General features: G+C 40.4%; 1 protein-coding gene across 4 annotated transcripts in view; it reads left to right on the top strand.

The window, feature by feature from the left end:
• LOC114031190 (zinc finger protein 345-like) overlaps window positions 1-13593 on the top strand; it is a 29171-nt gene extending 15578 nt beyond the window's left edge. For all 4 annotated transcript variants that reach the window (XM_027846212.1, XM_027846210.1, XM_027846208.1 and 1 more), the window contains 3 exons: window positions 3133-3259; window positions 3806-3898; window positions 9877-13593. In XM_027846212.1, coding sequence (XP_027702013.1) covers window positions 3133-3259; window positions 3806-3898; window positions 9877-12191 — 2535 coding nt within the window. In that variant the 3' untranslated portion in view covers window positions 12192-13593. The remainder of the gene's footprint in view (window positions 1-3132; window positions 3260-3805; window positions 3899-9876) is intronic.
• The last annotated feature ends 3380 nt before the right edge of the window (window positions 13594-16973 follow it).

Genomic DNA, 16973 nt, shown 5'->3' on the forward strand with positions numbered 1-16973 from the left:
CATGAAGACAAACAATGTGGTTGTACCTCTGACTCCAGGGAAGGTTCTGGTCTCGTCACCCTTGTCTCTTCCAGGGATGTAGTTGTTATTACCCCACTTTTGCCCTTTTTTTCTAAGGTTTCTCTAGAAATATTGGGCCTAGTTCTTAATCATTGACTTCTTTGGGTTTTCTGCTTGTTTCTCATTTGTAAATGTAATTACCTTTCCCCTAGTTTGTATTTGTTGTAATTGATGCTTTTGACATTGTTTTTAGGTGGGTCTTGGGGGTTAGCTTTAGTCATGATCACTCCACTCTTTGCAGAAAGTCCCACTGAATAAAGTATAAGGTACTGACAGGTTAGAATTTTGGGTGGATAGTAAAACTCCATAATGTCCAATTGACAATGCTATGTTACCCATTTTCTTCCCTTCTAATCTAAAATCAGAGAACAAAGAATACCTGATAGATATCTTTAAATCTTATAGTTCCTCATATTAATTTCCCAGATAAGTCAGTAAAAGGAATATTGTTCAGAGAAAGAAGATACAATCTGGTTTTTTTTTCCTCATGTATCAATATTTTCTGCTTCTTGGGTTAGTTTAAGAATTAAGGGGCAGGGGCGAGGGTTTGAGATTAGAGGTGGTGGGAAAATGTAGGAAGGAGAGCTTGTCATCAGGGTTGAAACTTAATCCAAAAAAGCTAGTTTGTAAAATGGGTAGTAGAGAAATCAAGGTAAGATCTAAATGGAAAACACAACCAGGGGAAAAAAAACCCACAACCAGGGTTAAGTTGCGCTGGTTTGGGAATGGAAACCAAAATAAACTATTGCTAGGTAAGTTTGTCTCTAGAAAAATGTTCTGTACTCAGATTCAGGAGCCACCCTGTTTTTATTCCCACCTCCATCACTTAGTAGCTGTGTGTCCATGATGCTCTTTGAAGTAAAATGGGAGAGGTTTAAGTCTCTGAGACATTTGAGCTGCCTTGGTAAAATGGTTCATTTGGATAAATTTGAGCTATCAAGCAATAGGCAACATGCTTAAAGCACAGAGGCAGGACCAGAGTTCCAGGCTTGCTCCTGGTTCTTATTAAGCTTTGTGAATTCACTCCCTTTACACCTCGACCTGTTAGAATTCCCAGCTTCTTTCGGATCTCAGCTCAGGCCCCATGCGAGACATGATGCCTTTCAGGATGTTCCCACCACATCCCCCAATTATATTTTTATTTACTTTGTATATATTTTGTGTTTATTCATACAGGTGCATGTTCTTTCCCCTGTTGGAATATTGGTTCCATAAATACAGGGGTTATTTTTTTCTTTGTGTTGATAGCCAAGCCCCTCCCAGTGGTGTATAGCACAAGTCAGCACATAAGTGCTTGTGGATTGTGGCCCATATTGTTTCTTTCTAGTCTTTTCTAGATTGAGCTTTGTCATTTATAAAATGAGGATAATGAATCATTGTACACCCGCCTTGTCCTGAATTAAGCCCTCTGCAGAACAAAAAGGGCAACTGTTAGTCAATGATTGTATTAATCTACTGTTTGATAAACCAAAAGACCCCAGCTTCTGAGATAAGAACTCATAATTTAGTAGAAACTGCTGGAAAACAGTATGGCAGAAACTGGGCATACACCAACATCTTACACTGTATACCAAGATAAGGTCAAAATGGGTACACAATTTAGATATAAAGGCTGATACTATAAACAAACTAAGACAAGGAATAATTTACCTGTCAGATTTATGGAGAAAGGGAGAATTTATGACCCAACAAGAGACAGAGAATATTATAAATGCAAATGGATAATTTTGATTACATTAAATTAAAAAGGTTTTGCACAAACAAAGCCAATGCAACCAAGATTAGAAGGAAAGCAGAAAGGTGGGAAACAATTTTCACAACTAGTGTCTCTGATAAAGGCCTCATTTCTAAAATATATAGAAAACTGAATCAAATGTATAAGAATACAAGTTATTCCCCAATTGATAAATGGTCAAAGGATATGAATAGACAGTTTTCACATGAAGAAATTAGAGCTATCATATGAAAAAATGCCCTAACTTACTATTAGAGAAATGCAAGTCAAAACAACTCAGAGGTACCACATCACACCTATCAGATTGGCCAACGTGACAAAACAGAAAATGATAAATGTTGGAGAAGGTGTAGGAAAATTGGGACACTAATGCATTGTTGGTGGAGTTGTGAACTAATCCAGCCATTCTGGAGAGCAATTTGGAACTATGCCCAAAGAGTTATAAAACTGTGCATACCCTTTGACCCAACAATACTACTTCTAGGTTTGTATCCTAAAGAGATCATTAAAATGGGAAAAGGACCCACATGTACAAAGATATTTATAGCAGCTCTTTTTGTGGTCTCCAAGATTTGGAAATTGAGAGGATGCCCATCAATTGGGGAATGGCTGAACAAGTTGTGGCATATGAATGTAATGGAATACTATTGTGCTATAAGAAATGATGGCAAGCAGACTTCATAAAAACCTAGAAAGACTCACATGAACTGATGCTGAGTGAAGTGAGCAGAACCAGGAGAACATTGTACACAGTAACAGCCACATTGTGCAATGACTAACTTTGATACACTTGGCTCTTCTCAGTAATGCAAGGATCTAAGACAGTTGCAAAAGACTCATGATGGAAAACGCTGTCCACATCCAGAGAAAGAACTATGGAGTCTGAATGCAGATCGAAGCATGCTATTTGCTTTTTTTTGTTTTTGTTTGTTGGTTTGTTTCTTTTTTCTCGTGGTTCCTCCCATTGGCTCTAATTCTTTACAATATGACTGATGTGAAAATATATTTATTATGAATGTATATGTAGAGTATGTAGAGCCTATATCAGATTGCATGCCGTCTTGGGGAGGGAGGAGGAGAGGGAGAAAATTTAGAACTCAAAATCTTATGGAAGTGAATATTGAAAAGTAAATATTAATTAATTAATTAAGATTTTAAAAAACAAAAAAGAAAGGGCAACTGTTGTCTCCCCCATTTGAATATAAAATCCCAATACTAACCCTTGTATTCCCCCTTAACACAGTGTTTGACACATAGGAAACATTTCATACATATTAGTTGTATTGTTCAAAATCTAGAACATTGCTCCTTTCATCTAATTTTATTCTCTATTTCAGGAATCTGTGACATTCAAGGATATTGCTGTGGAATTCACCCGGACAGAGTGGCGGCACCTAACCCCTTGTCAGAAGGAGTTGTACAGAGATGTGATGTTAGAAAACTATGAAAATCTAGTCCACCTGGGTAAAGATAACTTCCTTCAGTGATTCAGATTTCTGCCTTTTCGCATGATGGGGGTGTGGATGGGGGCAGTGGGATCTTCCTTAGTAAATGTTCGACAAGTAACATCTTTAATGTTGGACAGGTATTGTTTAGCATACAGAGATGAGAAATTGTTAATCCTTTTCTAAGAGACAGAATAATTGTGAAATGTCTTGCTTTATGCTAGTTGAAACTGGCTTCTGGATTTATCACTCCTGAAGATGTTTTGTATTGCTCCATTCGCTGGCTCCGTTAATGCTGAGTCCATTGTTTGAAGACATGAAAAGTTCCCTCCTCTTAACAAGTCAAAGGAAATAGGAAATGAATTTTTTGTGGGACCAATTCTACCATGTGACCCGTCTTCCCACTCTCTTAGACATCCTTATAGCCTGCTTCCAAAGTCAGTTATAGTACTGTCTGGGCTTTAACTAACATGCCTGTTTTTCCCCTGAAAGTGGGGGGAGAAAAGTAGGACTAAATTCTGGAATGGTTCTGTGTCCCCAGTAATTTCCCTTTTCTAACAAATAGGACTTGCAGTTTCCAAACCAGACGTGATCTCCCAGTTGGAGCAAAGGGAGGCACCCTGGACGCCAGGAGGAATCCAGAGAAGTGGCTGTCCAGGTGAGTGGGTCATTGTAAACTGCAGTTCACTCGGTCAGTCTAGGAAAGCACTAGTAAAACTTGGAACGTGGATGTCTCCTGTTGGCTGCCCAGGCCCTGGGAGAAGAGCTGAGATTGTATGGCATTAGCTTCCTCCTGGAGACTCATCTTGACGTCCACAAACTCCGTCCTGACATCTCTCCCCTCCTCGTGTCCCTGCAGTGGCAGAGAAGAGGATGCCTCAGCAGGGGATGGGACTTTCTCTCCTTGCTTTCTGCCCCCTTTCCTGATGCTCTGCTGTTCTCACTACCCACGTAGAAGGGGGCCGCACAGGAAGGAGCTCCTGTGTGTAGTTTCTTTCTTTTATGGGCTGCCATGGCCAACTAGTTCATGACCAAGTGGTGACCAGCCTCTTGATACTCAGCTGGGCTTATCCCAGGCCTCCCACTGCACCTGCCCTCCCTAGAGGATGGTTGTCATTGTTGGGAAGTTTCGTGTAATGTAAGCCTTGATTTGCCTCTTTCCAGCAGCTAGCCATTGCTCCCAGTTCTGCCCACGGGGCCAAACAGAACAAGTTGAGTTCATCTCTCTCTAGTGTGTCAGCCTTCCCCAAACCGGACAATGTGGTGTCATCCCTGCCCCAGATCTTCTCTTCCCACTAGACACCCCCACTTGCTTCATTGGGTTGTTTGATGGCAGGAACTTAAGGCCCCCGGACTATCTGGTTTCCTACCTCCGGACGCTCCTTTACTGAGATGCCCAGAAATGAAGATGCACACAACCAACAGCTTCCTTAATATCAGACAGGGAACCTGGCAGACGAGATCATTGGGAAGCAAAAACTTCTACAAAGATGATTCCATTCACCATTGGTACAAGGAATGTGTGCGTGTTTATAGACAGCATGAAATCCAGTAGACCTGAAAGACGAATGGCTCTTGTTGTGAGAGAACTCAGCAGGTATCACATCCAAATAACAGCCCTGAATGAAACCAGGCTGACAAATGAAGGCCCGCTTACTGAAATCATAGCTGGAGTGGCCGCCGTGATGGGGCATGCCGTGCAGCTGGCATGGATTTTGAAGTCCAAACTAATGTCGTCAACAAGCTTGTATACATCCCAGAAGGAGTGAATGACAATGTAATTGCCACTTGCAGAAAAGCCCCACGCCACCATCATCAGTGTATATATTCCCACCATGACAAACCCTAATGAAGTCAAAGAAAACTTTTATGAAGACCTGGAAATCCTCGTCATCAATGTGCCAGAAGAAGACAAGCTTCTAATTCTGGGTGACTTTAAGGCCAGCGTAGGCACAGACTCTTAAACATGGCATGGAGTCCTTTGGAGGAACAGAATTGGAAACAGCAACAGTCATTTACTAGTGAAGACTTGTGTGTCTCATGACCTCATCACCAACACTGTCTTCTGTTTACCTAAATGCAGTAAAACCTCATGGATACACCCTCACAGCAAACATTGGCATTTAATAGACTATATCATTGTAAGGAAAAGAGACCCACAGGATGTGAGAGTGACGAAGACAGTGTGTGGTGCAGAGTGCTGGACTGATCAAAGACATCTTCTCCAAGCTAATCACTCAGATTCAACAAAAAATGGCAGCTTCAAAGCAAAAAACTACCCGAACACTTAACAACAACAGATTAGAACACTTTTCTGACCCTCTCTGAGGTCCTTTCTCAAGCGAAACTGCTGTTCAAATCCTACTATAGACAGTGCAACTCCAGTGGGCTGGCTACGTTATTTGAATGCCAAATATAAGTTTGCCTACAAGACTATTTTACAGAGAACTCACACAAGGCAGTCATTCACTTGAAGGTCAGAAGAAGCAATACAGGGACACTCTTAAGGCCTCTCTGAAGAACTTTGGAATTGATTATGAGACATGGGAGACAGTGGCACAGGACTGCCCAGCGTGGTGTGCTCCAATCAAAGAAGGCACCATATTCTTGAGCAAAGCAGAATTGCAGTAGCTCAAAAGAAATGTGAGATATGCAAATTTAGAGACATCTCCACTCCAAATGTTCATATGGACTATTTGTGCCCGACCTCTGTTAAGCCTTTCAAATTTATATTGGTCTGATCAGCCATAGTAGACACAACTTGTACTTTGACCCCAACATAATGAGGTCATTTTGGTCCTCTCAGAGCATGAAGGACAACAGCCATCCAGTAGATAAGTCTTTAAAAAATGACCACCCATTCAACGTATTTTAGAAGCCATTGTGAACGGCTCAGTCAACGCATCTACCACTTCCTCAGGAGTGATTTGTCTGGCCCAGGTAACTTGAATTCATCAGGGCTGGCAACTAGGGGGTCTCTCAGGACGTCCTTATGCCTCTCAGATATCAATTCCATATTAATTATTCTTATTGTCTCCTTTCTAGCCCAAAGCTCATTCACTTTGGTAGACAAAATAGAGGCAAAGTAGTAGTTGACCGGTTTTACCTTCTTCCCATCCAGTCTGAACAGCAATCTGTCTCTTCTCTGACTTTCTTCTGCCCGTGATAGCTTTTAAAGAAAGAAACATATTTCTTGTTTCCATAGCTTTCCTCAGCAGCTTCAGTGCATTCAGAGAATTAGCAGTATTGACAGAACCAAGAGAATGTTGTATAAAGAAACAGTGATATTGTTCAAAGAATAGCTGTGCAAGACTAAGTTATTTTGAGGATTATAAATACTCACATCAACTACAAAGGATCTATGAAGGAAAATGCTATTCACCTCCAGAGAAAGAACTGATAAATAGAAGTGTGCATAGTATGTTTTACATATATATATATATATCTGTGTCAGATGGTGGCCTTCTCTAGTGTGGGGTGAGGGGAGGGAGAGAGGAGAGAGTTTGGGGCTTAAATTAAAAAAAAAAAGTGTTGACATACTGTTCCTATCAGCCCCTCCCGTGTTTTTGTGTTTTGTGTTCTTCCTCTGTTTACTTTTGCTTTTTCCCTTTTCAGTATGTCATTTAAAAACCAAGGTTGATCAGTGAGTTCCCAACCTCTTTAGAGAACTCCCCTTTTTCTACTTCAGAGCTGTTCCCTTTGTGTCTTGAGAATGTCATTTTTGGAGCTTTCTATCTTTGCCAGAATTTTAACCCTACTTATCCTACCTAACCTGAAATCTGCTTTCCCAAAGTCTAGGCATTATGGAAGCCAGGAATAGTCTGACTTCTTCTCTGTTACAAATTGTAAGATGGAATACTTTCTTCTTCCCAATGTTCCTATTATTTACACCCTAGCAATCCATTCTGCCTTGTTGATGAGAACCATATAGAGAGGAGCATTTCCCCTTGTTGGTACTTCCAACTTTTGAAGGATGTATTCATGCAAGTCAAGTGTATTTTTTCTGTTCTGTTTTAAAATTCAGTAAGTATTTATTAAGTGCCTACTATGTGCAAATGACTGCTGAAAACTTGGGATACAAAGAAAGGCCAAAGACAGCCCCTGCCCTTGAGAAGCTCCCAGTCTAACGAGGGAGATGACATATTAAAAGAAGCTAAAAAGGGAGGAGGACGTGAGGAAGTCCAGCTAGGTGGGAACTGACACGATGGCTGCCCTGGGCACCCTTGTGTAATGGAGGATCCGGGAAGAGCTTTCCACTGTCCACCCTTTGCCTTCTCCAGTCAGAGGGAGGAAAGGCCCCAGAGACAGGGCTGCTGAGGAGAGAGGTGAGCTCCAAGGCTGATGTGATCTTGCAGCGTCATGAGGCACCAGCAGGCAGAATGAAAGTCCTGAGAAGTCAGTGCAGCCAAGCAGGAAAGGAAAAGGTGGCAACCCTAGGCACTTCCCTTAAATGGGAAATGTACAACATGAGCATCTCCATACACAAGGAAGAACCTTTTTTATGCCTCATGCAGCGTGAATTTCACTTCAAAGTAATATAATAAATTCAGGCTTCAAAGTTCTCCTTGTCTGTGCTTCCCCCTCTGTCTCTTTTCTTCTGTGCATTTAACAAAATGCTACAATTGCCTTATTTTCTTGACTTTCTTTATATTAATATTATTTCTAGTCCCCTTTCCTCCCAAATGCCACTGTAATTAAAAAATAAGCCTCGTAGAAAGTAAACATAGCTGAGCAAAATGTATTCAAACTTTAGGCCCTGTCTAAAAACATACATATAAAAAAAAGTCTTAAAAACATATGTATCACTGTGTACCTTGAGTCCCTAACACATCTGTCAGGCATTAGGTGGCTGCTTCGTCTTTTGTTGCCACTTCCTCGTTTATGTCTTCCTAGGTTTCTCATGATCCATCCCTTTCATTTCTTAAGGAACATAATATTTCATTACTTCAGACATCATAATTTCTTCATACATTCCTCAATCCATTGATGCTTTATTATTCATTTCTACATAAAAAGTGATGATTATTAATATTTTTGTACATATGGGTCCATTCTCTTTCTTTGATCTCTTTGTGATATAAACCAAATAATGCAATTACTGGGTTAGAGGATTATGTATATTTTAATGACTCTCCGGCTATGGGCCAAATGGTGTTTCAGAATGGGAGATGGTTTCACAGCTCTGCTTCCTAATGCGTTAATGTACCTGTTCTCTTCCAGCCTCTCCAACAACTGACAGTTTCTATTTTTGTCAGCTTTCCTACCTGATGAGTGTGAGATGTAGCTTCAGAATTCTTTAAATTTACATTTTTCCAAGTATTTAAGATATGGAGCATTTTTTTCATGGAGTTCTTCATAGTTTGGTCTTTTTTGGGCAATTGCCTGTTCATGTTTTTTGATCATTATCTATTATAGAATGGCTCTTACTTTTATACATTTGAATTAGTTCTTTATATCTTAAATCTTTATCAAAGAAATTTACTGCAGAAATTTTTTTCTCAGTTAACTATTTCCTTCTGATTTTATCTGCATTGATTTTGTTTACAGGGAAGCTTTTCAGTTTTATTTAAATCAAAATTGTCCATTTTATCATCTGTCATCCTCACTCACCCTTATATGGTATTTCCTTCTCCATAGTTTAAAAAGGTAACTCCATCCTCGTTCCTCTAATTTGCTTATGATGTGACTTTTTCAATTTAGGTCATGTATTCATTTGGAATTTGTTATGGTACATAGTGTGAGGTGTTGGTCTAGTTTCTGCCAGATTGCTTTTGGGAGTTCCCTCTAACAGATCACAACCCATCCATACCAGTCCATCCATTTCAACTTTTATTCTTGTCCTTGCAAATGTTTACCTAACGGGTTCTCCCAACATCACACAGGTATCAGTGGAACACAGTAGATGTTGAAATCTGGTCAACAGAACTCTTCATCCATTGGGTCTTTCCTGTATGGATTAACAGGCCAAACTCTCGTGAAATATTACATATCTCTTCTAAGAGGCTCTGCAGTATCTCGTGCTTGATGTGGTTATCTGCAAATAACAACATCTGGAATATGTAAATTAAGTTAAAAAGCTTATATCAATAAGTAAACTCATCGAGAAATATATAAAATTTATAATTAGGAGTAAAAAAAGAAATAATTAGAAAACAATTAAATGTTTATGGATGGGATATGCCAGCGTAATGCAAATGGCAATGCTTCTAAATTAATCTGCAGATCTGACGATTTAAATTACCAAGGAAATACTTTTATATTTAGGTAGAATAATAATTCATATAGAGGTGAAAATTTTTAAGAATGTCAATGGAAATAATGACTAAAGGGGATCTTGGATTACAAAAATCTCAAAATTATATTGTAAAGTAGTAATCAAAATATTTATTACTGATTCAAAAGCAAAATAGAAGGCACTAAATAAAACCCAGAACCATAATCTTTGATAAAATGAAGAACATAAGATGCTTCTCAAACTTTTTATTTGATAAGGAATGCTAAAAAAAATAAAAATCAGTTTAATAGCAAATAGACTTAGAAAATAATTTTTCCTGATGGGGAATGCAGAGAATATTACGTATGTGTATACCAAGAGTAACAAAGAAGACATTAACATTGTTTTTTATCTCATTTCAGATTGGGAGGCTACTCCAGAAACCAAGCAGTCAGTTCTGAAGCTGGGCGTTTCAGTACAAGATTTATCACAGGAAAGAGGCACAAAAAAGAATCTCTGTTTTTCCAGATTAAAAAAAGCCTGGGATTGTGATGCCACATTAGAGAGGCATCAGAGCAATGAGGGAACATATTCTCAAAAAGAAAAAATTACCAAAAAGAAACCTACAAATAAATCTAGAAGCCACAAATACAATAAATGTTATAGAAGCTTCACTCAAGGGCACATTTTTTTGGCACAACAAATATCTCTAAAAACAAATCTTTGTAAACCTGAGGCCCAAAGAAAGGGCATGAAACAATCTAAAAAATTAAGGAAATGTATGAAAACGTATTCAGAGAAAATATTTTCCAAGTATAATGAATTTGGGAGATACTTTAATTCGTACTTTACTGAAAACCTTAGGCTACAAAATGGAGAAAAACATTATCATTGTAATGAATGTGATAAAGCCTTCAGCCAAAGGGTTAGTCTTATTCAACATCATAGAATTCATACTGGAGAGAAACCTTATGAATGTGATGTATGTGGGAAGACTTTCCGACAAAGCACTGGACTTACTCAACACCAGACAATTCATACTGGAGAGAAATATTATGAATGTAATGAGTGTAAAAAAGTCTTTCGCCTGAGATCACAACTTATTCAGCATTATAGAATTCATACTGGAGAAAAACCTTATGAATGCAATGAATGTAAGAAGGCTTTCTGCCAGAACTCACAGCTTATTCAACATCGGACAATTCATACTGGAGAAAAACCTTATGAATGTGATGAATGTGGGAAAGCCTTCCGCCTGAGAATAGAACTTACTCAGCATAATAAAATTCACACTGGAAAGAAACCTTATAAATGTAATGAATGTGGAAAGGTCTTCCGACTCAGTTCACAACTTATCCAGCATCAGACAGTGCACAGTGGGGAGAACCCTTATGAATGTAATCAGTGTGGGAGAGCTTTCCGCCAGAGTACGGGACTTACTCAACACCAGACAATTCATACTGGAGAGAAATATTATAAGTGTGATGAGTGTGAGAAGGCCTTCCGCCTGAGAATACAACTTATTCAACATTATAGAATTCATTCTGGAGAAAAACCTTATGAATGCAATGAATGTGGGAAGGCTTTCCGCCAGAACTCACAGCTAACTCAGCATCAGACTGTTCATACTGGAGAGAAACCTTATGAATGTAACGAATGTGGAAAGTCCTTCCGCCTAAGAATAGAACTTACTCAACATCATGAAATTCATACTGGAAAAAAATCCTACGGGTGTAATGAGTGTGGAAAGGCTTTCCACCTTAATTCACAGCTTATTCAACATCAGACGATCCATAGTGGAGAGAAGCCTTATGAATGTAATGAATGTGGGAAGACCTTCCGTAAGAATGCATACCTTACTCAACATCAGAAAATTCATACTGGAGAAAAACATTTTAAGTGTAATGAATGTGGAAAAACCTTTGTTCAGAGGGCAGTTCTTACTCAACATTATAGAATTCATACTGGGGAAAAACCTTATGAATGTAATGAATGTGGGAAGGCCTTTCGCCAGAGCACAGGACTTGCTCAACATCAGGCAGTTCATACCGGAAAAAAACAATACGAATGTAATGAATGTGAGAGTGCCTTTAGTCAGAGGGCAGATCTTATTCGACATCATAGAATTCACACTGGTGAGAAACCTTATGAATGCAATGAATGTGGGAAAGCCTTCCGCCTGAGTACGCAGCTTACTCGACATCATAGAATTCATACTGGAAAGAAACCGTATGAATGTAGTGAATGTGGGAAGGCCTTTCGCTTAAAGACACGTCTTAATGAACATCAGACAGTTCACACTGGTGAAAAACGCTTTGAATGTAGTGAGTGTGGGAAGGCCTTCCGCCAGAAGACACATCTCACTGAACATCTGTCAATTCACAGTGGTGAGAAACCCTTTGAATGTAATGAATGTGGGAAGGCCTTCCGCTTGAGAACACAGCTTACTCAACATCACATAATTCATACTGGGGAGAAGCCATATGAATGTAATGTATGTGGGAAGGCGTTTAGTCAAAGGACAGAACGAAATCGGCATCATAGAATCCATACTGGAGAGAAACGTTATGAATGTAATGAATGTGGGAGGGCCTTCCGCTTGAGCACACACCTTACTCGGCATAAGAGAATTCATACTGGTGAGAAACCTTATGAATGTAATGAATGTGAGATGGCCTTCCGCCTGAGAGCACAGCTTATTCATCATCAGAGAATTCATAACGGAGAGAACATTTAGGAGAGTTATCATTGAGGAAAGGGTGTTCTCCAGAACAAATATATAATTTAATACTAAGTAAAGAAAACTTGTCTATGTAGTAAATATGAAATGACTTTTAGCAACAGCACAGCACTTGGGAAATGCCAAGTAATAAATACTGAGAAGCCATAAATGTAACTACCCCAAGGATTATTGCCAGATGTATACTACTTTATTGAAAATTAAAGAACTTAATTTAAAGGGAAACCCCACATCTGAAGCAGAATCTTATCCACCTTCCCATACTATTCCAAACCTTTTTCTTCCTCTTCAGACTCCCAGCCTTCTTTCTCCCCAAACTCCAATACTTGAGATTGACACAGATAATTATCTTAGATTTTCCTTAATCCAGTTTCATTTTAATGGACACATCAGTAAGTGTGAGCTCTTCCCAATTACTTTCTATCTTACTCCTCAAAGTGACTTTAGACTAAAAGGAACCTTTCCCAAACATAGTGTAATAATCTTAGGTCTGAAAACTTAGGTTTGTCAATTGAGGTTTACCACCATCTAAGGAGATTCTACTTCTCTAGGTCTTTTATTGAGAATGCTGGCCCTAGAGCAGGCCTGCACAACATATGGCCTTCAGGTCATACATCCCTCAGGCCTGGATGTAGTGCAGGCCTGTTTTATATTCTCTTCATTTTTCGACGGCTGCCCAAAATCCTTTGGCTTGGCAGGCTGCAAGTGCACTGGGGTCATAATTGGCCCTCGAGGTTGTGCAGGCCTGCCCTGGAGGGATTTCTTCCCCAACCACTCTTATGGGGCAGACTAAGAGCCTTTGCCCCCTTAGATCTCACTTTGTCAGCAATCCTTTTATAGATACTAATTTCCTGGAAGGGCTGTGGGATACAATAAAAGACAAGGTTGCCCATCCCTAATTAGGAGCTGTAGGAAGCTGAGCTCTTGGGGAAATCTTCCTCTAGCCTAGACTTTCCTCATGCTTTTTTTTTTTTTTTACTGTGTATGGGATATAAATTCTCATGGTCACAAGGGAAATGCCCTGTAGGATTCACACTTTATATTGCTCTGTCTGCCCCTTAGGTGGGTTAAGGGTTCACAGGATATCTGGTCCCATAATTAACATCTGCTGGGTGTCTCCCACTTTGCAAATACTTGGGCCTAAATTGTGCTGAATTAGATGTCCCCAGTGTGGGTGCCTCTGAAGAAGTAGGTCAAAGTCTTACGCATTTAAAGCAGGGCTACCACCTTTTTTTCCTCAATTAACAAACACTTATTTTCTTTCCACTCCCAAACCTTCCTCAATTGGAAAAAGGGGGTGGGGGTGGGGAATGGGAAAATAAAACCCTTGAAATAAATATGCATTCAGGCAAAGCCAATCCTCGTTGTGGCCACGTCCATAAATGTATATCTGTTCTGCATCTTGAGTCCATCACTTGTCTGTTAGGAGATAGGTAGCGTGTTTCAACATTGATTTTCTGAAATTGTGGTTGGTCATTGCATTGATCAGAGTTCTTGAGTTACAAGGTTGTAAGCATATACATGATTATGGTTCTCACTTCAGTCTCTTCATACAAGTCTTCCCGAGTTTCCCTGAAACCTTCCCTTTTGTCATTTCCTAAAGCATAACAGTATTCCAGTACATTCAAATGTAGGGGCAGCTAGGTAGCACAATAGATGGTCAGGCCTGGAGTCAGGAAGATTCATCTGCCTGAGTTCAAATCTGGCCTCACTTCAGTAGCTGTGTGACCAGGAGCAAGTCACTTAGCCCTGTTTGCCTCAGTTTCCTCATCACTAAAATAAGCTGTAGTAGGAAATGGCAAACCACTCCAGTGTCTATCCCAAATGCAGTCACAGAAAGTCAGACATGACTGAGAAGTAACTGAACAACATTGAAATGATAACAGCTACATTGAGGGAGGGCCCCAGAATCCGTAAATGTAGCTAGAGCAGCTAATCCTCAGATTGATTCTCTGACTCCTAAGACAATTCAGCCAATGCTAACATCCTGACTATCCCTGGCCTTTAAGTCCAAAATGGAGATAATTAGTCATTTCAATTCTGTGACAACAGTATCAAGCATATGACGTTATACTCCAGTTGTGTGTTCTGGCAGAACGAAGCACTCAACACTTTTGGTGCCATTGAGAATAACCCATATTTGAATGAATGATTTTCCCTGTGGGCAAAACCCTGTCCAGACCTCTGCATTAAGTGGAGGAAGCCCAGATGCAGACCTTGGCCTCTAAAGGTCCCAGCTTCATGGTGGACATGAAAACAAAGCCCACTCTTGCGGCAGGGCAGAGCTTATCCTGAGTGAGAGATGGAGAGGGGGTACAAGGAAAGATTGTGATATGAGGAGTTCAGCCAAGAAGTCAAGTAACAAGGTTTGTGGAGTGTTACGTGTAACAAAGGTTCAAGGGATGGCCATAAGATTGGCCAAGCTGGGCTGGAGAGGCCAAAGTCAGAGCCTGAGCTTCATTAGGGCAGCAAGGGCGACTGTGAAAGATTCCCCTTGCAGTTGTGTTGCAGTACGGTTTCAAGACTGAGACCCCATATGGAAAGCCAGAACGACGTGACTTCAGTGTAAGCCAGAAATGACTGGACAGAGTTCTGGCTATGAATCATAACTTAAGAGTTGGAAGGGGTCTCTGATACCACCATGGTCAACTCATAATTGAACAACAATTTTGATCACATCCCCAGCAAGGGGTCATCCAACTTTTCTTGAAGACCTACTATCAGTATTAGCCCATTCCATTTTTCAACAGTTCTACTTTTTAGGAAGTTTTTTCTTCCATCGAACTAAAGCTGCCTCTTTGAAGTTTCCTTCCCTTGTTACTATTTGTGCCCTTCTAGGACTATTCTGGGACAGACCTAGCATAGGGTAGTCTAGTGATTCTGGCTTGGGAATGGAATGCAATGAGAGGGCCATGGACTAGATAATGCAGTCAAAACAAGTATACAACTCAAGAGAAAACATTACCCCTTTCCTGTCAGCTTTAACCATGGCAATGGCCATGCTACATTTGATAGATTTCCTTGCAGAGCAGAGTGGGAGTTAAACTAAGACTTTTACACTACCTCCCAGCAAGGTAGTCCTTTTGAACCTCAGATACCCAAGGACTCCAAACTACTGATAATCCCTAGAATAGCTTTCTCTTCCCCGAAAAGAAAACCATCTCAGCCTACGCAAAACAGATGCTGTTCCTACTACATCCCACCCCTCAGTAGCAAGGTCTCGAAAGTTTTCTAGATTATCTTCCACCACTAAAATAATCTTTAAACAATTTTGACCTCAGAAAGAAGGCTAATATAAGTAACACTGGAAGAGGCACTTAATAGAAATGATAGTACAATCTTCTAAAAAGTATAATTCCTACAGCGTGTGTGATGTCAAGGGAAGCTCAGAGTATGTTGATATAAAAGCATGGGGGAACAAAAGCATCATCATCAGGTCCACCGAAGAGTGGATGGCATCATCGACCAGGGTAGTGGGCACAAATAGCACAGGCCACAGCAGAACCAGCAACGTCGTGGCCCTTGACAGTGGAGAGCTTAGACTGAAATTCTGCTCAAAGCTTAAGTCTCCAGTTCTGTCCCAATACCCTGCCTCTTTTGCTGATATAATTGGCCCTGGCCAACAAGGATCCAGTTTCTAAAGATCATAGTTTTGCGCAATTCATCCAGATCTCCGTCCCGTTATAAGTGAAGCACATTCAACCGGTTCTAGCAACCAAACTCTTTGGCACTGTCAAAATCAGAAATGGGTACGGTCTTATGAGTGTAAATGATATTAATGATACATTACCGTTTTTTTTTTGCCACAGCATGGGACCTTGCAGCTGAAACTTATTTCCATTTCCCAGCTACTCCTCAGGAAGTTGATACTGAACAGTGGAACGGATTCTTTAAATGATCATTTCATCATCATGGCCAGATACTAGGATTGAGTGTCCCTTTTCCTAGAGCTACTGTCTCTGCAGTGACTCAACAGAATGCCAGGAAGGGGGAAAGCTTTCAGTTCCAGCTGTTTTTTGGATATGGCTTCCAGGAGAACTTACCTGACAATTACGGACGTAATTGATGTAATTCCGGTTAACCTTCTGACCCATCTACCATGCAGAGTTGCCTGAGCCTTGAGGTCCCTGCTCCCTCATAAAGCTTCACATACCCCAGCAAAGTGGCTCAGGGTCCCTCCTCAACTGGCAAGTCTTTTCCCAAGAGATGGTTTGGACAACTTCACAGAGAGGACTTGAAGAACCAAGAGGCGGATTTATTTTTGAGGGATGGAAAGTAAGATGGAGGCGGGTGAGAGCTGACTATAGTCTTGCTTTCTAACCACATGTGAGAGTTGTCTGCATGCTTAGGAGTAGTATGTCATTTCATAACTACAGTGAGTGTGAATTTATCCAGAAGAAAAGAGATACCTTTGGTGTCTCTTGGTATAATGCTGAATTCTTAGATGAAAGTGAGGGAAAGTCTACACAGTCCCAACAGAAGGAGTCAGTTCCTCAGCAGAGGCACCTACGGGAGCAAAGATTTGTTATTACACTTCACACACACCCCCAAGGGGCCCCCAGGGACAGGGAGTTTCTGGCTAGGGGGCTCTAGGACACTGAATGAGCCTCAGTATCAACTTGGACCCCAAAGTTGGCAGATTAGGGCCTTTAGGAAAACCATTCTTAGCTAACTGTAAAAATAGGTGGCCAAATTTGGCCTCTGAACTGTAGTTTATGACCTCTACCCTATACAGAGGTGACCATGATGAGGATCAATGACTGTTCGGAAAGTATCGGT

The sequence above is a fragment of the Vombatus ursinus genome, unplaced genomic scaffold (genome assembly GCF_900497805.2).
Source record: "Vombatus ursinus unplaced genomic scaffold, bare-nosed wombat genome assembly UNPS02015098.1, whole genome shotgun sequence".
NCBI lineage: Eukaryota > Metazoa > Chordata > Mammalia > Diprotodontia > Vombatidae > Vombatus > Vombatus ursinus.